This window comes from Trachypithecus francoisi, unplaced genomic scaffold, assembly GCF_009764315.1.
Source record: "Trachypithecus francoisi isolate TF-2019V2 unplaced genomic scaffold, Tfra_2.0 Lachesis_group0, whole genome shotgun sequence".
In the NCBI taxonomy this organism is placed as follows: Eukaryota; Metazoa; Chordata; class Mammalia; order Primates; family Cercopithecidae; genus Trachypithecus; species Trachypithecus francoisi.
This window is the reverse complement of record NW_022681453.1, coordinates 193,298,139-193,321,689: the sequence shown is the minus strand read 5'-3', so window position 1 is coordinate 193,321,689 and position 23,551 is coordinate 193,298,139. Positions and strand designations below refer to the sequence as shown.

Sequence of the window (23,551 nt, the reverse complement as noted above, 5' to 3'; positions counted from 1 at the left end):
ATGTGTACATTGTGGAATGGCTAAATCAAGCTATGCTAGGTAATATATGCATTACCTTGATCCTATGATTTAAAAATACATATTTGGCTGGGCGCGGTGGCTCATACCTGTAATCCTAGCACTTTGGGAGGCCAAGGTGGGCGTTCACCTGAGGTCAGGAGTTCAAGACCAGCATGGCCAACATGGCCAAACCCTGTCTCTACTAAAAATACCAAAATTAGCCGGGTGCGGTGGTACGCGTCTGTAATTCCTGCTACTCGGGAGACTGAGGCAGGAGAATCACTTGAACCCGGGAGGCAGAGGTTGCAGTGAGCTGAGATCATGCCAGTGCACTCCAGCCTAGGGGACAGCGAGACTCTGTCTCAAAAAATATAAATAAATAAATAAATAATACATGTTAACAACCCTCATTCCCCACCCTCCCCAGGGGTGTACAGGCTAGTGACAAGACTTGGGTTTGATTCCTGACACTGCACGCACTCAGTCTATGACTTGCTCAAGCTGCTTCCTCTCTCTAAACATCAAAACAAAGAGATGGTTCTCTGGATCAAAGAGAATGTAGTTCACCAGCACACAGCCAATTCTAAGCTGACTTTCTATTATTCCCATTATAGGGAAATCAAACATTCAAGTGAGGAACAGAAGCCTAGGCCTCTAGGAGTGGAGCTGGCTCACTGTTTTCACTTTCATTTTAATTATTTTTAAAAAGGGTAATGAAATTGTAACTAGAACCGTTAAAACATTTTTAAATTTGAAATAAAGCGTAAGTCAATTCCTGTTAACTTTCCTTACAACCTTGCCAAGCTCTGGAAATACTATTCAGCCTCTCATTCCAAATTCACATCCTAGGCGAAGACTTTTCTCCCCACTTCGCAGCTGGGAACGGCTAAACAAAAAGCCGCTGTGCTGGACCTCGGAGAGACCACACCTTGGGACGCCAGATGAAAACCAGCGCGGGGAACCTCCCCCGTTCCAGCGCCACCGAAACATTCTTCCTCCCAGTCTCCGCGTCCTTCTGACGGAAGCGGCGGGAGGCGGAGCTAGTGCCGCGAATAGGAACCGCCATGTTTTCGAGGTACGCTAGTTTCTCGCCGGACGCTAAAGACCGACGCACAAATCAAGAATGGACCATTCTTTTAATTCAGTCATTTATCCAAACTCGAGACGTTCGCCAGGAAATCTACAGAAAATTTCCCAGAACCATTTTTTCACTTATATTCTATAATGCTGGCAAGCTCGAGATGTAAAAAGAGCACTTTAGGACAAGTCATTCTGCTTTCACCTCTCAAGTTTGAGCCTGAACTACTTGGGCTCGCCCGTCGTCACTTCCGGGGATCTAGCTGTGAATCCCGGAAACTGCACGCGCGGAGCGGGGAAGCTTGGTCCAGTGGTCGCGTTGCCATGGGCCGGAGGAGAGCGCCGGCCGGTGGGTCGCTGGGACGGGCCCTTATGCGCCATCAGACTCAGCGGAGCCGAAACCGTCGTCACGCTGACTCCTGGGTAAGACAGACCATGTCATCTTTCTTATCTTTTCTGTCTAGCCTGAGTGCTGCAAAATTCGGGGTCAAAAGTCAGGTAAGTTTTGCGGGAGGGACGCCTCAGCCTGATTTTGAAGGATGAGTTGGAGTTTCTGCCAAGCCAAGTCGCAGGCTCTCCTCCTGGCAGGGCCCAGAACACAAAGGTAGAAGAAGCTTCAAAGAAGGGTTAGTGTGTTGATGAGGCGTGGAGTGACAATGTGAAGAGTCTTCAGTGCCAGGTCTTGAGTACGTTTGTGTTTTGCTCAAGAAGCCACTGAAGTGCTTGGAACTTCCAGAGCAGGAAATAGACATAACGTATTTTTGTATTGATTTGTTCAAAGAATGGATCCTCCAGAAGCGGTTGGTTACTGCCAGAAATACAGAATAATTCAGATCCTTGCTTCACCCTGACGAAGCACCCCTTAGTGGTTTCGCTCAAAGATAAATCATTCATTTTTCAGGGGTGACAGGACCTAATATTTTACTAGGCTATAGAAGGATCTTTAAAAAAATGAATCAAGTGATTTGACTTGTGTTAATCATTCTAGTCGTTATTTTCACCATTCATTCCCCCAGGAATGAATGAGAACATTTGAGTTCTAAGATCGTGTACTAAAGTTAAGTGTGCCCCTGGAGCTAACTAACGGTGTGCCACCGTCATACCAGCTGACTTTCATCCATGTAGTCCACAGAGTAAACAGCACAGAGTGTTTATCAGTATTCATCAGGTCTGAGTTATGCTGGAGATTAGATTACTGGTAATTTTTATTAGTTTCGAAGAAATTTGTTATTAATGAAGCCTTTTAGGAAATAGAGGGAAGATTGAACATGAATGGTAAACAATTGAATCCGAATTCCTTATTTTTGCTGATTCTATGACCACTTAAACTTTTGGCCTTTAGTATTTATTTTTTCATCATTCAGTCATTCATTTTCAGAGACAGGGTCATGCTCTGTCACCCAGGCTAGAGTGCATTGGTGTGATCATAACTCACCAGCTCACTACAGTCTCCACCTTCTGGGCACAAATGATCCCCCACCTTAATCTCTGAGTAACTGGCATTACAGGTGCACACCATCAGGCCTGGTTGTTTGTTTGTTTGTTTGTTTGTTTTTTGGAGAGACAGGGTCTTGCTATGTTGCCCAGGCTGATCTCAAACTCCTGGCCTCAAGCAGTCCTCCTGCTTAGCCTCTTGAGGAGCTGGGGTTACAGGCACAAGCCACCACACCTGGCATTTTTTTTTTATTTGTACCTATACTAAGTATATAGCTTAGGGTGATGGTTATCAAACTCTGGGTTGTGTCTGGAAATCAATTTAGTGGTTTGCAACTAGCTTTTTTGTTTTTATTTTTTCCCCAGCAAGATAGAGAAATATCAGAATGTGTTACATGTAATAGGGTGTGGCTTCAGTATTCTTTTGTTTCCATTACTGTACGGAATGGTACTTGAATGCTTGTATGGTTATGTGTACATACAGCTTTGGGTCACTATGTAAAATGTATTTCTTATTGTGGGACTATATCAGATAAAGTTTTAACTAATTTTGACTAGCAGAGTCAATCTGGGTTCAAGTTCTACCTCTGCCATTTAGTTTTCGACTATAGGCAAGTTATTTTATCTGTTGAAGCCTTAGTTTCATCATCAGTGAAATGAAAATACAATAAAATTCACCTCAAAAGTTTTTGAAAATTAATGAAATGGTGAAAGGGAACTGCCTATTATGAGGTAAGAGCGTGCTCCTTTAAACATTAACTATGAGTAGTATTGATTCTAAAGGGACTACAACCATCCTCAAGACCATAGACTAGTTGCAAGGAAGTTTAGAGCTTATTGGATGCCAAGAGCAGAAGAGAGCAGCTGTATTTATCACCCTGTGTTTTTTCATAGTTGCACACAAGTGAACTCACTGATGGCTATGATTGGGGTCGTCTTAATCTTCAGTCAGTGACTGAAGAGAGCTCCCTTGATGACTTCCTTGCTACTGCAGAACTTGCAGGAACAGAGTTTGTAGCTGGTAAGTTGTTTGTTGCTGAGTGCATGTGACACTGTCACATTTCCATCTGGGGCTGAGGTTTTGTTTTTTGTTTTTGTTTTTGAGACAGAGTCTCGCTCTGTTGTCCTGAAGTGCAATGGCACGATCTTGGCTCACTGCAGCTCCGCCTCCTGGGCTCAAGCAATTCACCTGCCTCAGCACCCCGAGTAGCTGGGACTACAGGTAGATGCCGCCACGCCCGGCTAATTTTTGTATTTTTCGTAGAGACGGAGTTTCACCATGTTGGCCAGAATGGTCTTGATCTCCTGACCTCGTGATCCACCCACCTCAGCCTCCCAAAGCGCTGGAATTACGGGTGTGAGCCACCGCGCCCAGCCTGAGTCTTGAACAATGAATAGAGTTAGAAGGACACATGATATAAGACCTTTTACACAAACAGGCAGAGGACTCGAGCCAAGATGTGAAGCAGCAGCCGACTTTGTTCAGAAAATGGCTAGAAGTTTGACTTTACTGGTGCAGGGGGCGGGATGTGATGAGCACAGGTGCTGAGCAGGTGGACAAGGGCCAGATTCTGGAGAGAACAAAGGTTTAAGGGAAGCTTTAAACAAGTGTGCAACATGATTTCATATTTCATTTTTCAGTTTTTTGGGGGGATGTGTGGGTTCCAGCTTTAATGAGCTATATAATTGGCAACTAAAAATTGTATATAGTTACAGTATATAGTGTGATGTTTGGTTTTGTATTATATATGTAGTGAAATGATTACTAAAACCAAGTAATTAACATATCCATCACCTCACATTGTTTTTGTGTGTGTATGTGGTGAGAACAAGATATATACTCTTTTAGCAAATTTCGTATTAATTAGTAAATACATTATTATCAACTATGGGCACCAGGCTGTACATTAGATCTCCAGAACTTACTCATCCAGCCTCAGTAAAACTTTACTGTTAGACCAATATCCTCCTATTTCCCCCACTCCCTAATCTCTGGTAACCACCATTTTCTCTCTGCTTCTACGAGCTGGACTTTATTCCACATATAAGTGAGATCATACAGTATTTGTCTTTCTGTGTGCCTGGGTTATTTCGCATAGCATAGTGGTTCATTCATATTGTCACAAGTGTCAAGATTTCCTTCTTTTGTAATGCTAAGTAGTATTCCGTTGTATATATACATATACCACGTTTTCTTTATTCATTCATACATTGATGGGCTTTGAGGTTGGTTCCATATCTTGGCTATTGTGAATAGCGCTGCAGGGAACATGGGAGTGCAGATGTCTAATAGGTACATGAGATTTCATTTTTCAAAAGGTCACTGATGAATTTTAAGGAAGCAAGATGAGTTAGGAGACCGTGTCACTTTAGTCTAGCAAGATGAACAGGCCAGAACTGAAATAGAGGTAGTAGAAGAATGGAGAAGATAAGAGGAACAAGAAAACATAAGGAGCTAGAGTAAACCAGACTAGTGGAGAGGGTAGCATAAGCGAAGACGAGCGAAGGGACAAAAATAAGCTGCTGGGTTTCACAATGAGATACCACCTCACCCACTAGGATGGCTAAAATAAGAGAGGCCTGTACAAATATTGGCGAGGGTGTGGAGAGATTAGAACCTCACACATTGCTGTGGGAGTATAAAATGGTGTTGCTGTTTTATAAAAAATTTTGGCAGTTCCTCAAAAGGTAAAACATGGAATTACCATCTGATCCAGCAGTCCCACTCCTGGGTGTCTGCCCGAAAGAAATGAAAACATGTCTACACAAAAACATGGACTTGTGTGTTCATAGCAGCATTATTCCTAATCACCAAAACATGGAAACATGGACGTGTGTGTTCACAGCAGCATAATTCCTAATCACCAAAACATGGAAACACGGATGTGTGTGTTCATAGCAGCATTATTCCTAATCACCAAAACATGGAAACATGGACGTGTGTGTTCACAGCAGCATTATTCCTAATCACCAAAACATGGAAACATGGACGTGTGTGTTCATAGCAGCATTATTCCTAATCACCAAAACATGGAAACATGGACGTGTGTGTTCACAGCAGCATTATTCCTAATCACCAAAACATGGAAACACCAAAAAGTCCTAAACAGGCAAGGCTACAGAAAGTAGATCATTTCCACCAGGTACCTGGGGATGGACAGTGACTGCTAATGGGTAAAGGTTTCTTTTTGGGGTGATGAAAATATTCTAAAATGGATTGTGGCGATGGCTGCACAACTCTGTGAATATACTGAAAATCATTGAATTGTATGCTTTAGTGGGTGGATTGTGTAGTATGTGAATCATATCTTAGTAAAGCTATTTTCTTTTTTTCTTTTTTTTTTTTTTGAGATGGAGTCTCTCTCTTGTCACCCAGGCTGGAGTGCACTGGTGTGGTCTCGGCTCACTGCAACCTCTGCCTCCCGGGTTCAACCGATTCTCCTGCCTCAGCCGCCTGAGTAGCTGGGATTACAGGCATGTGCCACCATACCCGGCTAATTTTTGTATTTTTAGTAGAGACGGGGTTTCACCACGTAGGCCAGGCTGGTCTCAAACTCCTGACCTTGTGATCCACCTGCCTCGCCCTCCCAAAGTGCTGGGATCCGTGAGCCACCATCCCGGTGCTATTTTCTTCTTCAAGTCATTAGTAATCTCTGCGAGAACAGTTTTAGTGGAGTGATAGAGCCACAGCTGGAATCTAGAGAAACAGGAAGTGGGAGGTGAGGAAGTCAAGGAATGAGCAAGTTGTATTCTTCTGAGATATTTGACTGTGGCAGGGAAAGAGAAGTGTAAGGGTGCGTGTGAGAAGGATCTGGGTTAATGGTAGTATGTTCTTAGGTTATGGGGTGAGACAGTAGAGAGGGAAGTTGGAAAGATTTGTTTTGGCAGTATCAGTTAGAAGTTGACAGTTGCAGGCCAGGTACAGTGGCTCATGCCTGTAACCCCAGCACTTTGGGAGGCCAAGACGGGCGTATCACCTGAGGTCAGTAGTTCGAGACCATCCTGGCCAACATGGCAAAACCCTGTCTCTACTAAAAACAAAAAAATCAGCCGGGCATGGTGGTGTGGGCCTTTAGTCCCAGCTACTGAGGAGGCTGAGTTGGGAGAATTGCTTGAGGTTGCAGTTAACCGAGACTGCACCACTTCACTCCAGCCTAGGTGACAGAGTGAGACCCTATCTCAAAAAAAAAAAAAAAAAAAACCAGAAAGCAAGTTTACAGTTGCATATCCTATGAGCCAGCACCTCTGCTTCTCAGCATCTACCCCAGAGCAGCAGAATTGCCCGGAGAACTCTTGAAGACAGATTCCTGGCCCTATCCTCTAGACTCTAGAGCGTCTGATTCAGTGAGTGGGGGTTAGAGCTGCTGTATTTACATTTTTAACAAGCTCCCAGATGATGCTGTATTTTAATAATGAAAACTTGGAAACTGAATGTTCAGTAGTAGAGAAAATGTGATATAGCCACAGTATGAAATACTGTGCGGCAGTCAAAAAGAATGTAGTAACTCTGGATAGTTATTTGGTATAAAACTTCATTTGAGAATAATAATTCATCCAAGGCTAGAAGAATCTAATCAAAAAAGCTTAAGTTGTCTTAGGCTCTCATTTTTAGTTTTCTAAGTTTATCAATATGACCAAACACTCTGTATCTACATTGCCTCTTAAGTAATAGTACTTTTCTTTATTTGAACAGAGAAACTGAATATTAAGTTTGTGCCTGCTGAGGCTAGAACTGGACTACTGTCTTTTGAGGAGAGCCAGAGAATTAAGAAGCTCCATGAAGAAAACCGACAGTTTTTGTGTATACCGAGGAGGTGAGCTGAAGAATTTAGAATGCCACACAACATACAGGCCGCTGAGTATTCATTTTTTAAATTGCTTCTTTTTCTCAGCTACCATTATTAGATCCAAATTCCCTATCTTATTTTGGTTACTTATATGAGGCATGTTTTTCCTTCTATGATTGTTTCAGACCAAACTGGAACAAAAATACTACCCCAGAAGAACTCAAACAAGCAGAGAAAGATAACTTTCTAGAATGGAGACGCCAGCTTGTCCGGTGAGTATCATAGACTCTATGGCAAGTTACCTTGAAATCCCGAGTTCAGACATTTGGTGTGGTTACACCGCCGTTTGCATTTTGAAGTTTTGATTCTTTTAAAAAGGAAATGGTAGCATTCTGCTAACAAGTGCAAATGGATGTGTGCAGAAACAAGATTGCTAGGTGCATATGCGTCCTTGCACAGACAGCGAGTCGGTTACTCTGCGCTGCTCCAGGCCTTTTCCTTTCATTCCCTTCTTTGGCCATTGGGCGCCCTGGAGTTGATCGCTGCTCGCCTGCACATTTTTCCAGGAAGAGTGTGGGAAAGAAGTGACTTTGTGTGATAGGGAAACTTCCAGGGCATAAATAGCTTCAGGATAAATTTTGAATCTGGTGGAGTATTGTCTAAATAAATAGTATTTTCATGGTGTCTCAGCAGGAAATATATAAAATAATTTGACTCTGGATATTTGCGCACCGTACTTATTTTTAATGTAATGAATTTGAGCATTTACACTGCTAAAAATTGTCTATTATAATCTGGCAAAGATATAAACTTCTCATTCAAAAACTAGGCTAGAAGAGGAACAAAAGCTGATATTGACTCCATTTGAACGAAATTTGGACTTTTGGCGCCAGCTCTGGAGAGTCATTGAAAGAAGGTGAATTCATCATTTTCTTTTGTGTAATAAAGACATTGTGGTGAAGTTATATTCGATTTGGATGTTGATATAGGCTTATAGGCTCAGGGTATGAGGAATTAAGCTATGCAGAGGGTTACTGAGAATTACTATAAAAACACAGTATGATACTACCGTATATTTTGTATAGATTTTTTTGTTATTAGATGAATATGTTGATAAGTGTGTGAGAATAATGAACATTTTCTGTAAGATGAATTCTGAAGAACCTACATAGATATTTTAGCAAATGTATATTTAGTTTCTACTGGTAATGTGGAAAATATGTACGAAAAAGAGTTAAGTTCCTGCCTGCAAAGAGCATCTATGTTATGGGGAGAGGCAGATGTCAAAGCTCATGTCAGCCGACTGTCACCATGTTCAGCTAAATGCTAAGCAAAGCACCAGGAACCAGGGGCACACACATGAATGAAATGCAGTTCTTGCACTCAGAGAACTTCATACGTGGGAAAATACAGAGGGCAGTAGAGTTCCTGCTCTGCGGCAGATAGGCAGTGGGCTGAGTCATAGCAGAGGAAGGAGAGGTTGATAAGTATTGAGGAAATCACGGGGTGGTTTTTATTTTTTTTAATTGGGCTCTGAAAAGAAGAGAATGATTTTGATAAATTGAGAATGAGAGATTTTTATTCTTTTTCGTGTAACACTAAGGAGAATTCCTGATTGTTGGAAGTTGATGAATCACCTGTCTCTAATCTCACCTCTTTGGTGTAGTTAAGAGGTTTTTGTTTTCCTCAAAGAGTTTCTGAATTACTTTCAAGGATGCCATAAATGAACCTTATATTTGAAATGATGTTTTTCAACAAGGACCCTTCAGGCTGGTTTTTGTTTTCTTTGAAATCTAGGAAACAGAATGCCTTAATTGGGATTCTCAGAAAAGAACCTTATCACATTTAGCATATTGTTAATAAGAAAACAGGCCCAGCCCGGTGGCTCACGCCTGTAATCCCAGCACTTTGGGAGGTCGAGGCGGGTTGATCACTTGAGGTCAGGAGTTCGATACCAGCCTGAGCAACATGGTGAAACCCCGTCCCTACTAAAAATACAAACATTAGCCAAGCTTGGTTACTACTTGGGAAGCTGAGGCAGGAGAATCGCTTGAACCCAGGAGGTGGAGGTTGCAGTGAGCTGAGATCGCACCACTGCACTCCAGCCTGGGTGACAGCAAGACTCCTTCTCAACAAAAAAGAAAGCAATACTTGGACTAAACTTGTAAAAGTCACTTACATTTCTTATTAGGGTGATGACAATTAAAGTCACTTGAATGCCCCCATTCTCTGCCTCTAGGGGTGTAGAAAGGGCTCGTGGGCTGGGATGTGGGGAGGTCACAGAAGCAAGGCAAATCTCTAAGGCGGAAGAAAGGAAAGGCTTTCTGCAGATTATGGTCCATGCAGGCTCCTTTTACTCAGGCTTGAGGAGGGCTTCGGAAGACCCACAGTCATTCTCCTGGGGAACTGCTGTGGAGCAGAGTAGCCTTCTCTTTGATGCCTCCTTGGTAGTTGAGGCTGTGTACTCCTGAGAATGCCCGTTTTCTCATTTCCAAAGAGAAACGGTAACAAGTGTGGAAGTACTGCAGCCCGGACCTTGAGGGCAGCACCCTCCATCTTCACACTTAATTACAGTTTTTGTTTTGTTTTCACATATTGTCCTACTTCCTATGTGATCTATCTTTCTTCTCTGTTCCTTTTCTTTTTCTTTTGGTTTCTGACTTTTACAGAAGAGGCCTTCCTCAGGTGTCTAGTGATGTTTACCTGTCTTTAAGAACAAAGCATTACAAGGCTGGTTGACAGGCCTACCTGTTTAGTGGAATTTGCCAACTGGTGAGCTTCACCGTAAGGTGCCTGGGCAGGGGTCAGTTTTTTTTTTTTTGAGGCGGAGTCTCGCTCTGTCGCTCGGACTGGAGTGCAGTGGCCGGATCTCAGCTCACTGCAAGCTCCGCCTCCCGGGTTTACGCCATTCTCCTGCCTCAGGCTCCCGAGTAGCTGGGACTATAGGCGCCCGCCACCTCGCCCGGCTAGTTTTTGTATTTTTAGTAGAGACGGGGTTTCACCGTGTTAGCCAGGATGGTCTCGATCTCCTGACCTCGTGATCCGCCCGTCTCGGCCTCCCAAAGTGCTGGGATTACAGGCTTGAGCCACCGCGCCCGGCCGGTCAGTTTTGTCGGAATACTCCAAGATGTTAAGATCTATAGGTCTTTTCCCCAGAGCCAGTCAGTTTTGTGTGTGGTTTTGTTTTGTTTTGTTTTGTTTTTTGAGACAGAGTTTTGCTCTTGTTGCCCAGGCTGGAGTGCAATGGCGTGATGTCGGCTCACCACAACCTCCGCCTCCCGGGTTCAAGCGATTCTCCTGCCTCAGCCTCCCGAATAACTGGGATTACGGGCATGTGCCACCACGCCCAGCTAATTTTGTATTTTTAGTAGAGATGGGGTTTCTCCACGTTGGTCAGGCTGGTCTCAAACTGACCTCAGGTGATCCACCCGCCTTGGCCTCCCAAACTGCTGGGATTACAGGCATGAGCCACTGTGCCTGGTTCCAGTCAGTTTTTAAAAAGAAGAATGATCTCCTGCCAGGAAGGGGCAGGAGGTTGGATAATACAAGGGTGCTGGCCATCTTCACAGTTCAGTATCTTCATAGGCTTACGCTGAATTCCCCTTTTTGCACTTTGGCAGCTCTTTCCCATTTTCCCTGTGCCTGAGGTCCCAGTCCTGGAACTTCTCAAGTTCATTTTCTCCATAATAAACGCTCGCCTTCTGCTATTGGGGTGGGGGATGGGGGCTGTGTGGTGGGTTGCAGTTGCCTCACTGAACGGAACAGAGAAGCCAACCTCCGAGCGCACTGTTCAGACGGATTACAGGCGCGGGCCGCATTCTTGGCCTTGAGAGAGAGAGCTGATGCTTCTAATCCTGGGCTTTCTTGGAAGTCTGGGGCACGAACAGGTTTGCTTCTTGTTGGTTTGACATTTGGTTGCTGCTGTTCTTTTTATCCTAATGGGTTTCAGCCTTTGTTTTTGTGGGTTTTGAGAGGGAGCAGAGGTAACCATCTGTGTTCAGGTTAACAGGAAGCCTCTCTTACACTGTTTCCGTCCTAGTAATTTCCCAAGTGAGCCTGTACATGTTGAAACTTCTAGCTTCAGTTTGGATTACAGTATGATTTGCTGTCTTATTTTTGTTATGTGATTTTCTCCTTTTTTTAAATAAGAGAACATGTTTTCTAACTCAAGGAATATAGGTATATGAAAGGGGATCTGAGTTACATAGGAATATTTCCTTAAAAATGACTGCCGCTCCATCTTTGAATGGGAAATATTTATTGATGTCTTCTCCACAGCAGATGTCTCCTGTTTGGTAACAGGCTGGCTAAGCCATCTGCCTCTTTACTTCTAATAGTAGTTATCAGAAAAGATTAGATGTATAACATGTCATTGACATGCAGGAAACTGCAGAGGCACTGAGGGCGGAACACTGTCTTCCAGTAAGATAAGGCATTTCCACTGTGCTGCGTAGACCCTTCCTGCTACATGGCTGGTGCTTTGCTCTGATCCTCACTCAGCACATGAAGCAGCTGTCTTGAAATGTCTTTTCTTACTGGTGTTTCTAAACTGATTGTTCTTCCTACATGTTCGGTATGTAGATATAATGTTTGTCGACATTGTGGTTTTAGTTGATTAGGCTTTGTCCATTTTTTTGTAATCATTTTTTCATTTACTATTAAATACCCAGTTTGAAAGTGCATTATTACCTTAAAGAAGGAAATACTAGAACCAGCTTAACTAGAGAACTTAAAAAACAGTTTGTCCAAAATTAGCAAGTCTGTGAGTTCCTTTGTGTCACAGGATTATGCTGACATTTTAACTATTCTAAAAGAAAATTCACTTTTAATTGTCAAAAGAGTGTCCTAATTGGTAACCTTAATTCCTTGGAATTTAGCATATTTGCAAAGTTGCCTCAGAAAAGGCTGATTAACAGAATAAGGGTTTTGGGGAGACTCTGCCATGAGGTAGTCATGCATCTGTAGCTTATTTCCTTCCAGCAGCAGTCACGGTGGGCCTTTATAACATCTAGCTCAGAGGCTGAAGGAAGGGAGGAGCCTCCCAGAGAAGGGAATTTTTTTTTCTCCTTGCCGTGCTGGACACCTGTAGTCCCCACTATATTTGTGAGGGATTTGAGGGGCTTGCACCAGCTGCAGTAAGTTGTCTTATTGCTGTACCTTCTTATATGTGATAGAAGAAGTTGGACTTGCCATTCCTGCTTCAGCTGGGCAACCTAAGTTAATACGTTCCTATTTTGTCTTTTTGCCATTTAAATACATTGTTGGAATTGGTGGATAATTTTGCCAAAAATTTTGGATAAGTTTGCCAAAAATATGCTTACTTCTTTGTTATTCCTGGGTTTAAATAAGATACTAGCTTCAATAGTGGCAGCTGTCAGCAACTGATTTACTACTTTTCTTTTGAGGCTTTAACATGAGTGCAGATTAGGGATTGAATATTTAGTAGACTTCACCTTGGAGTGAAGTGTTTGGAATACTCTTTTATCTCACCAGGAGAGTTGAATAGAAGTACGGTGGATGTCTTAGCAATGAAACATCATCCGAACCTCTCTAGGCTGTATGAGAGCAATAGCACGTTATGATTAAGAGCATCACCTCTGGTCCAGGCTGCCTGGGTTCCCATTCTAGCTGTGTTACTTATTAGCTGGTGGCCTTGGGCAAGTGACTTAACTGCCCTGAGCCTTAAGTCACTCGTGTATAAACCGGGAGTAATTATACCTTAAAAATTAATAGATGTCCAGTGCTTAATATCCTGCAGGTGTTTGCTACTCTGGCCATTAATGTGTGGTTAGGAAGATCCCTTTCACCTCACACTGATCGGTCTGTCTCGTGTTTGTGTTTCAGTGACATCGTGGTCCAGATAGTAGATGCTCGAAACCCACTCCTGTTTAGATGTGAGGATTTGGTAAGTCAAGTTTGACAAAATTCAAACATCAGTCCTTTGAGTAGCTGTGAGAGGACCACATCACTCAGCAGTGACTGTAGGCACACATTGTGCCCGCTCTGGCTTTGTTAATGAGGCCTTCCCTCCTTCCAAGGTCGGGAGCTTGCATGATGCCACTGTTGAGACAGATGTTTTCTCAAACAATGATTTCCATCTGCAGGAAGGCACAGACACTTAAATGAGCTTTCTAGCTTTTAGTTTAGAAGCCACTTAAGGCATTTGCTGGTTTCCCATTTTTCAGGAAACACCAGTGGAAATAGTATTTTATTTATTTTAGCATATTGCCGGTCACTTCACTTTTTAATTCATCCCATAAAGTTCTCTCTCCTCACACTTTAGTTATGACTCCCTGTGGTGTTTTACAAGTGAACTAAGTTTATGAAACACCACAGGTGCTAATAACTAACGTGTGAGAATCCCATGAAATGACGTAATACAGCTTTGGGGTCGTTAACAAAATATTGTATAATATGTGAGGTATTCATATTTCTTTTTGAGAACCGTAATACATATTGTTTGTTTGTTTGTTTATTACTATCTTACATATCTAATTTTTTGTAGAGACTTGCCATGTTGCCCAGGCTGGTCTCGAACTCCTGGGCTCAAGCAATCCTCCCTCCTCCGTCTCCCAAAGTGCTGGAATTACAGGCATGAGCCCCCATGCCTGGCCCAGATTATTTTTAAATCTGCTGGTGCATAACAAAAATATTAATGGCGGAACTTCTTTTCAAAGCTTACTGAAAGGATTAGTATAATGCGTCGTGATTAAAACTGTTTAAATTAGGAAATGATTTAAAACTGGGGGCAGTAAAAACTTGTGTTGGGATCTTCAATATGATTAGCCTCATTTTTTAGTTGTTTGAAGAGGTCTTTCTAAATCTCTTTATCTTGCTTAGGAATGTTATGTGAAAGAAACCGATGCCAGTAAGGAGAACGTGATTCTGATCAACAAGGCAGACTTGCTGACTGCTAAGCAGCGGAGTGCCTGGGCCACGTACTTTGAAAACGAAGATGTGAAGGTTATTTTCTGGTCAGCATTGGCCAGAGCCATTCACCTGAATGGTGACTCTGAGGTAACCTGAGGGACTTTTACAGGTTGGGTTTCAAAGGAGGATTTTGATTTCTCATAATGTGCTTCATTTGTGTTTTGTTTACTCTTACTGGAAATTTGTGGGAATTAGAGTTTTTCCCCTGTGTGCTGGATTCGGATGACCTACAGAAAGTGAATCACAAAGTTACTTTCTCTCTGGTTGTCGGACAGTCTGACATCGCCAGTGTTGTTACACACTGATATTAGCTGTATTATTTTTGTATAATTGTATAATTTTTTTTAAAGGTTGTAGACAGGAAGTTGTATAGGAAGTTCCACAATGACCCTGTAACTGCTTTTAAGAGAAGTCAGAACACAAGGGTACAACTGAAGGATGTAGTCAGTTCTCAGGACTTGATTAGAATCTCTTTCGACTTTGTTCTGAAAACAGAGAAACTAACCCTAAATTAAGATATACCACATTATCTTTTAGCCCATATTTTGCAAAAGTAGTTTGGGCTTTATTTTTACTTTTGAATAAAATAATATCTATAAGAGGGCCAGGCGCCATGGCTCACTCCTGTAATCCCAGCACTTTGGGAAGCCGAGGGGTGTGGATCACCTGAGGTTGGGAATTTGAAACCAGCCTTACTGACATGGAGAAACCCCATCTCTACTAAAAATACAACATTAGCCGGGCATGGTGGCGGGTGCCTGTAATCCCAGCTACTCGGGAGGCTGAGGCAGGAGAATTGCTTGAACCTGGGAGGTGGAGCTTGTAGTGAACCGAGATCGCGCCATTACACTCCAGTCTGGGCAACAAGAGCGAAACTCTGTCTCAAAAAAAAAAAATCATCATCATAATACCAACTATGAAACGAAATTAGGAATTAGGATCGTAGAGATGGAGAGACTTAAGAAGTACTGTCTTTTTCCCTGTCCTTTTCTCCTCTCTCTGTTTATCAGGCATCTATTGACTGTGGAGTGTGTGTTGAGCTGGGTTATGAATACAGCACCCTCCCCTCCGTGAGCTCATTGTATAAACTCTCACCTCTAACTGTGTAAAGGAGTTTCTTCCTCCACCTCCGTATCAAACAGTTGCATATTTCTCTTTGACTACTTTAAGCGACAGGATGCTCGAGACCAGGTAACTCATTTCTTTTTACCTCTAAATGTAGAAAGTTCTTCCATTCAGTGGAATGAAGTCAGCCACCCTACCCTTTGATCTGAGGACTCTTTGTCCCTTCGGTTCTCTCCTGCAGCTGTGCATTTTCAGCTCTCACAGACACCAGCTCCAGGACGCCCATCCTGGGTGCCTGTCTTCTTGCGTCAGGACTGCAGGCAAAACTGGCCACACCTAATTGAATACATTATTCCAGGTGGTGTTTGCCTAGGGCGTATACCGAGCATTCATATTTCTTGTGATCAGGATATTCACATTAATTCAGTTTCTGTTAGTTCATCTCCTTTCAGAAGCTGTTTGCTCTTGGCTCATTGAACCTGTGAGCAACCGAATCCCTCAAATATCAAAAAAATAAAAAAAGACTTACTAAGCAAACCTCATCCCATCTTTACATGGAGAGAAAGATATTTGTTCTGTTTTATTTCAACTTAGGAGAGTACTGTTCCTTTTAAATATGTTGATGGCTTAGTACCAAGGTAGAGTTCATTTTAGAGTGTACAGTTAGCATTTCGTCGCCTTCTAGCTGTGAATTGTCATGTCATTGATAACATCGTTGAACAGGCTAGGACAAGGGATACAACTCTGTGACCTTTTGTGGACTTACTAGCAGCACTCTGTGCCAAGCGTTTTTATGTGAATATAGATGTAGTCACAAGAATATACCGATAATAATTATTACTATAATTAATTAAAACTAACCCATAAAATTAATAAGTTAATAAAAACATAGTCTTTACCAGACACCACCATTCTAAACACTTTATGTATTTTACTCATTTAATCTTCTCGGCAGTGAGTATAGATACTCACCATTGTTAATCTCCTCGGCAGTAAGTGTAGATACTCACCATTGTTAGATAGAAGAATAGTTTGCCCTGTTAAACCATTATTTCTGTTGTTTCCAATCTTTCCTGGAAGTCAGTGTCTTGCTGAAGTTTTAAAATAGATAATTACCATCATATTGCTCTGCCCTCATGCAGTAACCCTACCAAAAATGGAAGAGATGAGTTTCTGCATCTGTGGCCTTCTTGATTTACTAACCAAGCAGTAGATAACAAAGGGAAATGAAATTTTTTGCATAATCAGTTTTCAGGGAACTCTTACTACCTCCTGTTGATGACTGTCTTATTTTTAGGGCTCACCAGGTCACTTGTGGAATTGTTTTAATGTCAGTGTCTGGCTTAGCAGTGTACAGTTTATGGAAGATTTTGTTTCCTCCTTTTTAAGACGTAGGCGCCATTTGCTTCTCCCAAGTTCTCTGGACTCTCTGCTGTTATCTATGATTTCTCAGGTTGTGAAGTCTCACTTGTAACTCGTTACTAATATCTGTAATTTGGGTATCAAACTACAGAAGTACTAGAAGGAGCTTGATATTCACTGTTTTCACTGTTTTCTTGCCTGAAAGGTTGGTTCATCTTCTACAGTTGTTCAATTTCAGTTGTTTGAAAAATGTGAATGTTCTGAAAAAATGTGACGTTTTTCAAAAGGCACAGCCCAGTTCTGAGTTGAGTATCTCTGGTTTCCTTCGGTCACCTTGGAATTGCACTGTGCTCCCCAAAAGATTGACTTTTTCCTTCTTTCTTTTAATTTTTAACATAATTATGGCAAAGTCCTTTGCTTGTCTTTAGTCCTTTTCCTGAAGCTGAACTGCTCCCCGCTGTAGTTTTTCTACTGCACGTTCATGTTCAGTTCACATTCTCATTTTCATGCTACTTTCATGTTTGAAAATGACCCAAAAGAGCCCACAGTGAGGACGCTGACTTCTTTACGTTCACTGCTCATTTACCCTAGAAATTGCTTCCGCTTCTGTATTTCTCTCATAAGCCCGGTTTCTTTTTGATTTGCCAGGCTTGATAGTGAAATCATACCTATTTTTCTTGACATTTTGTTTTCTTTCTGCTTTCTTGAGATTTAAGATACATGTTTGGCTGGGTTCATTGTGTCCTCTTCTGTGACTGTTAATTATTCTAACCAAATTACTTGGAAATGATACAAGATTTCCATTACTTTGAAGTCCCAACAAATTCACCCTTATTTCTGCTTTGTTGTCAAGAGGGATTCAGAAGAATTAACACACCCATGAGTAGTAAATGATTTTTACCTTTTGCTTTCCAAAGGGAATCTGTCATCACTAAATAATTTCCACACGTGGAGTTGACTTTTGCTGCCGCATTTCACACACGGTGATCTGTGTGTGCTCCACGGTGCTTTGACTTCTAAAAGCAATTCTGAGAGAATAGCAGATTTTTTTAAACATGCCAACCACCGTCTTTAAAAATACAAATGTAAAATGAACTGCAAATGGCAAAGTCTGCCCTTGCTTTGTGCAGAGAAGAGTATGTTAAATGTGTTCTTGTTCCTGAGACATGCTTCATTTTATTGTGCAGCCCATTGCAAAATAATGTACTGCCAAATAGTTCAGTTTAACATAAGCTTTTCCCCTTGCTGTCTTTGAAGAGTTTTGTTGTTGTTGTTCTTGTTTTCTTTTGTTTTTGTAGAGACCCAGTCTTGCTGTGTTGCCCAGACTGGTTTTGAATTCCTGGCCTTGAGCGATCCTCCCACCTCAGCTACCCAAGTGCTGAGATTACAGGTGTGAGCCATCGCACCCGGCCTAAAGAATTATTTTAAATTATAAAAGTAATACATGTTCTTTATACAGAGTTCAAATAGTATAGAAACATAGAAAGTAAAAAGTGAAGGGAAGGTCCAATTCTCCTCCCCTCCAAGAGGGCGCCACCCTCGATGGTTGTCTGTCATGGCACTGAAAGGCTTTCATTGTCTCCTCCCTATATTCACCTTTCCATCTCCATCGAACTTTGCTTGTCTTCTGCCTATATTCACCTTTCCATCTCCATCGAAATTTGCTTGTCTCCTGTCTATATTCACCTTTCCATCTCCATCGAACTTTGCTTGTCCTCTGTTCATCTTTTTTTTTTTTTTGAGACAGAGCCTTGTCTGTCGCCCAGGCTAGAGTGCAATGGCACCATCTTGGCTCATTGCAACCTCTGCCTCTCAGATTCAAGCAGTTGTCCTGCCTCAGCCTCCCGAGTAGCTGGGATTACAGGTGTGCACTACCACACCTGGCTAATTTTTGCATTTTTAGTGGAGCCAGGGTTTTACCATGTTGGCCAGGCTGGTCTCAAACTCCTGACCTCAAATTATCTGTGCACCTCAGCCTCCCAAAGTGCTGGGATTATAGGTGTGAGCCACCATGCCCAGCCGTCCTCTGTCCATCTTACATAATCAACTTATTAAGTATTTTGACTAGAGTAGAAACTGCAGTTACGTATTTCTGAGCGTTTCTATTATTTTATCAGGAAGAGGCAAGCAAAGATGATAGACAAAGCAACACAACTGAGTTTGAACACTCCAGTTTTGACGAGGCTGAAATTTCTCACAGTGAGACTGAACATCTCCCAGCCAGGGATTCTCCTTCACTTAGTGAAAATCCCACAACTGATGAAGATGACAGTGAGTATGAGGACTGTCCAGAGGAGGAGGAAGATGACTGGCAGACATGCTCAGAAGAAGACGGTCCCGAGGAAGAGGACCGTGGCCAGGACTGGAAGGAAAGCTCTGCTGCAGATTCTGAGGCTCAGAGCAGGAAAACCCCACAGAAGAGGCAGATACACAATTTTAGCCATCTAGTATCCAAGCAGGAGTTACTAGAGCTCTTCAAGGAACTACATGCCGGGAGAAAGGTGAAAGATGGGCAACTTACAATCGGACTGGTAAGATGACATACGTCATAACATTGTTGCCGCATGATTGTCTTTAATCCCCATTTTTTCAGTAGCTACACGACCCCAGAGACTAACCCGGCTTCCGGCATCATAGGGAACATTGCCTTCTTGTTGCCCACTGGCATCACGGGATTAGGCAGTAGGATAGACAGGGCCCAACTCAAAGGAATCAACTTCCTCAAGGCTTATATTGTAACATACCTATTCACATTAAATGTATTCTCCAGTCTCCTTTCAGTTCAGCTTTTTCTGCCGTGTGAAGTACCGAGAGAGCAGAATGAGAGAGATGTTAAGGTTGTCTTCAGACTTCAGCCCAGTGTTCTTTGGGCACCCTGTGATCCTTGCCAGCTTACGCTGTAAATGTTCAGATGCTTAATAGGGAGAATCCCAGCATCTTGGGGCTGGACAAAATATGACAAATGCATTGGTTGCATAAACACCGCATAGTAGATAGGGGAAATTAGGTCACATCCCCAGCTTTATATACGCTAATTCCAGACGTGGCTGCCTGCGGAAGTGCGCAAACCCCGAGGGGCTGCAGCATGGCTCTAGATGGCCCCATCCTTAGCTAAGGAGATGTGAGATGTTAGAGAAGGTATTTATTATACAGATCTATCCAGAATATAACAGTGAGGGAAAGGAGATCATGGCACGTTTAACATCTTGTAGCTTTTCAGTTACATGCTCAGTATAGCTAATCCTAATTAGTTTTGAGCCCCCTTCTCTCCTGCCCCAACCCCCTGCCCCAAAATGCCTGTTTAAAATGACTAAAGTAGATTAGCATCTTACAGTGTAGTTAAAAGAGCTGCCTGTGGAATCAGACAGACCCAGGTGTGATTCCCACTTCAGCACTAGAACTAACTTGTCAGGAACACTGGGGAAATCGCTTATAATGCCTCTAAGCTTTAAAGCTTCATTCTTTATATTGTTGCTAAAAATTCGTATCAGAAAGTTCAGCTTCTCTACATGTTTTCTCACATTTATGGAAAAACTGAGCATCCTCCCTCATTTTCTGAATTTCTTACTCTAGAAATTCTGCAAACACTTATTGATCACCTGCCACATGCCAGACATTCTGCTTGGCTTTAACTAAAAATGACTGAAAATTAAAAATAATTGTGTGTTGTGATTATTCAAATGTCCATCCGATCAGCCTCACCCAGTGTGGAAGATGCGATGGAAACCACTGTCTGTAGATGGGGCAGTGAGGGAAGGCTGGGGACAAGGGGATGCAATGTTCTGTAGCAGCTGCTGTTAACAGCAAAACCTATAAAATGAAAATGTACATAGCCTGACCATTTGTCCCTGGAGACATGTCTGAATAAATATACCCACACCACAGGAGAAAAAAGATGTCTCAGCAAATACAGAGAGCATGGATTTCAAATAATTTTCAGAGTAACCGGACGCTTAATGCTAGTCTTGCCATCATCTGTGTCCTATCTTTGAGTCTTCTGATAGATGCACTGTTTTACTATTTGGTAACTTCTGAGTCTCTTCTAGGTGGGCTACCCTAATGTTGGTAAGAGTTCAACAATCAATACCATCATGGGCAACAAGAAAGTATCTGTGTCTGCCACACCGGGTCACACGAAGCACTTTCAGGTATTTTTGTGGTTCCTTGCCACTCGTGTGCAGCTGTTTCTTCCTTTCATCTATTGTGTACCCAGCTCAAAACTCTTGTCTTCCAGACTCTCTACGTGGAGCCTGGTCTCTGCCTGTGTGACTGTCCTGGCTTGGTGATGCCGTCTTTCGTGTCTACCAAGGCCGAAATGACTTGCAGCGGAATCCTCCCAATTGATCAGATGAGAGATCATGTTCCACCTGTATCATTAATATCCTTTCTGCTTTGGAAACACTCTAGTTATTACGTGCATATTAGGGCTTCAGGTTTAATGTGGGCATTCGAGAGATTCTGATTTGATGAAGAATTTAAAATACTAGTGATCTGCACAAGTTTAAACTGTGATAGCATGAGAACTTCCAAATCGGAACCTCATTTCCTGATTTCCGCAGTGTAGCCTTGAAGAAATGGGAGAATCCAGGTTTCAGATACTCGGTTCCAAGTTTCAAACCTATTTAACAATGCCATGTAACCATGTGAGTGACCTTGGAAAACTTGCTTAACCTTCCCAAATACTTCCTTTTTCTCTAAGTGGGGGAAAAGCATCTGTCTCACGGTTGATTATATTTAATCAATATAGCTAACATATATTGAATACTTGCTATGTGCTTTTCTAAACCCTAACCAAATATCTTTTAATCCTCAAAAAGCAACCCTTAAGGCAGATACTGCTGTTATTCCCGTTCCCTCAAACTTGAGGAGACTGAGGCACAGAGAAGTTAAATAATTTATCTAAGCTCTTACAGCTAGTAAGCAGTAAATTAGGAACTCTGCTACCTCTCAGCAGCATAATGAATTAACTTAGGTAAAGCATCTAGGACAGTGCCCGGCATGAAAAAAGGACTCAAAGATGGATTTGTTAAGAACTATGCAGGGGCCAGGTATGGTGGTTCATGCCTGTAACCCCAACACTTGGGGAGGTCGTGGTGGGCGGATCACTTGAGGCCGGGTATTTGAGACCAGCCTGGCCAACATGGCAAAACTCTGTCTCTACTAAAAATACAAAAATTAGCCGGGCGTGGTGGTGCACACCTGTAGTCCCAGCTACTCAGGAGGCTGAAGCATGAGAATCCCTTGAACCTGGGAGGCGGAGGTTGCAGTGAGCTGAGGTGGTGCCACTACCCTCCAGCCTCGGCGCCAAAGTGAGACTCTTGAAGAAAAAAGAAAACGAAAGAAAAAAAAAACTGCGCAAGGTCTGAGATTTTACTGTACTTACAAGCTAACAAGTTAGCCTGTTACTGTTCTGTAGATACTAGCAGAAAACAGGAGACTTCATGAAATTGGCACACTAATCCGCTGGCTTGTAAGTAGGGTAAAATTTCCTTCATAACTACACTTAAGGCCACAGCTTATTCATAGATACATATGTATGAAAAAGTATATATAGCTTTTTTTATTTTTGAGATGGAGTCTCACTCTGTCACCCAGGCTAGAGTGTAGTGGTGCGATCTCAGCTCTCTGCAACCTCCACCTCCTGGGTTCCAGCAATTTTCCTGTCTCAGCCTCCTGAGTAGCTGGGATTGCAGGTGTGCACCACCACGCCCAGGTAATTTTCTGTTGTTGTTCAGTGGAGATGGGGTTTCACCATGCTGACCAGGCTGCTCTCAAACTCTTGACCTCAAATAATCGCCTGCCTTGACCTCCCAAAGTGCTGGGATTACAGGCGTGAGCCCGGCCTTTTAAGTTTCTCAGTAAATTAATAGTGAGACATGAATTATTTATTGCAGGTAGCCTTAGGTTAGGTACTGTGGAAGATAGGGCATAAATAGAGATGGCTACTGCCCTATACAAAGCATCAATTTATTAGGGACACGTGAGGTATGTATGTGAATAACTGTAACTGTAGTACAAGTAGAATATTGTTAGTGGCTTAAGGAAAATTCAGACAAACTATGAGAGATTAGACAAAGGAGGAAAAGTAATCCTGCATAATTGTAGACATTAGAAACAGACTCCCCTTGCTTTATCTCTACATTAGAATCACAAATGCATAATCTCCTTTTCAGTTTAAAAATGTGTCATCTTTAAAGTCAGTTTCAGAGATATTTTAAATTATTATTTTAAAATAATTCATATGGAAGAGTCGTGGGAGCTTAAGGCCTTGTTTAAAAGGAAAAAAAAAACAACTGAGTCTTTTAAAATTAATAACTATACTCTTCCTTTGGAGAGGAGAAAGAGTGTTCATCATACAAGTGATGAAGTGCCATGCTCTGAGAGGCATGTTTCATGTGCCTTGGGGAGGAGGGAGTCCGTTCAAGAGAGTGGATTCCCTGACAAGCTACATTTGCCAGAATATTCCAAGACATGTTTTAGAAGCTACCTATGGCATTAACATCATAAAGCCTAGAGAAGATGAAGATCCCCACCGACCTCCAACATCAGAAGAACTGTTAACAGCTTATGGATGTAAGTTGTGATTCATTAGAAAACGTGAACAAAAACAACAGTATAGCTAATGAATAGAAATAAGAATAGTAATGGTACTAGAAATGTTATTCTGCAAAGATATAAATTTATCATATTTCTTTAGCATTTTTCAAGTCATCTTCCAGGGTTAATGTTTTTGTCTCTGCGGGCCTTGCCTACGAAGTAACCTACAGTGCAAAAAGCTTTTAGGACATTTGCTGCTTTGATGGTACCCACGTGCAGGCACAGGGGTTCTCATCGGAGGCTGTGTTGGCTCTTTCTGGAGTCTTATCCCAAACAAGAAGAAAGGGGATGTGTGGAAG

At 42.3% G+C, this 23,551-nt stretch overlaps 1 protein-coding gene across 1 annotated transcript in view; it reads left to right on the top strand.

The window, feature by feature from the left end:
* The first annotated feature begins 1,115 nt into the window (after window positions 1-1,115).
* LSG1 (large 60S subunit nuclear export GTPase 1) overlaps window positions 1,116-23,551 on the top strand; it is a 29,763-nt gene continuing 7,327 nt past the window's right edge. Inside the window, exons 1-11 of the mRNA XM_033213100.1 lie at window positions 1,116-1,500; window positions 3,406-3,532; window positions 7,205-7,325; window positions 7,484-7,570; window positions 8,128-8,214; window positions 13,143-13,203; window positions 14,139-14,315; window positions 18,773-19,186; window positions 20,702-20,803; window positions 20,890-21,033; window positions 23,105-23,228. Of these exons, the coding sequence (XP_033068991.1) occupies window positions 1,225-1,500; window positions 3,406-3,532; window positions 7,205-7,325; window positions 7,484-7,570; window positions 8,128-8,214; window positions 13,143-13,203; window positions 14,139-14,315; window positions 18,773-19,186; window positions 20,702-20,803; window positions 20,890-21,033; window positions 23,105-23,228 (1,720 nt within the window). The 5' untranslated portion in view covers window positions 1,116-1,224. The remainder of the gene's footprint in view (window positions 1,501-3,405; window positions 3,533-7,204; window positions 7,326-7,483; window positions 7,571-8,127; window positions 8,215-13,142; window positions 13,204-14,138; window positions 14,316-18,772; window positions 19,187-20,701; window positions 20,804-20,889; window positions 21,034-23,104; window positions 23,229-23,551) is intronic.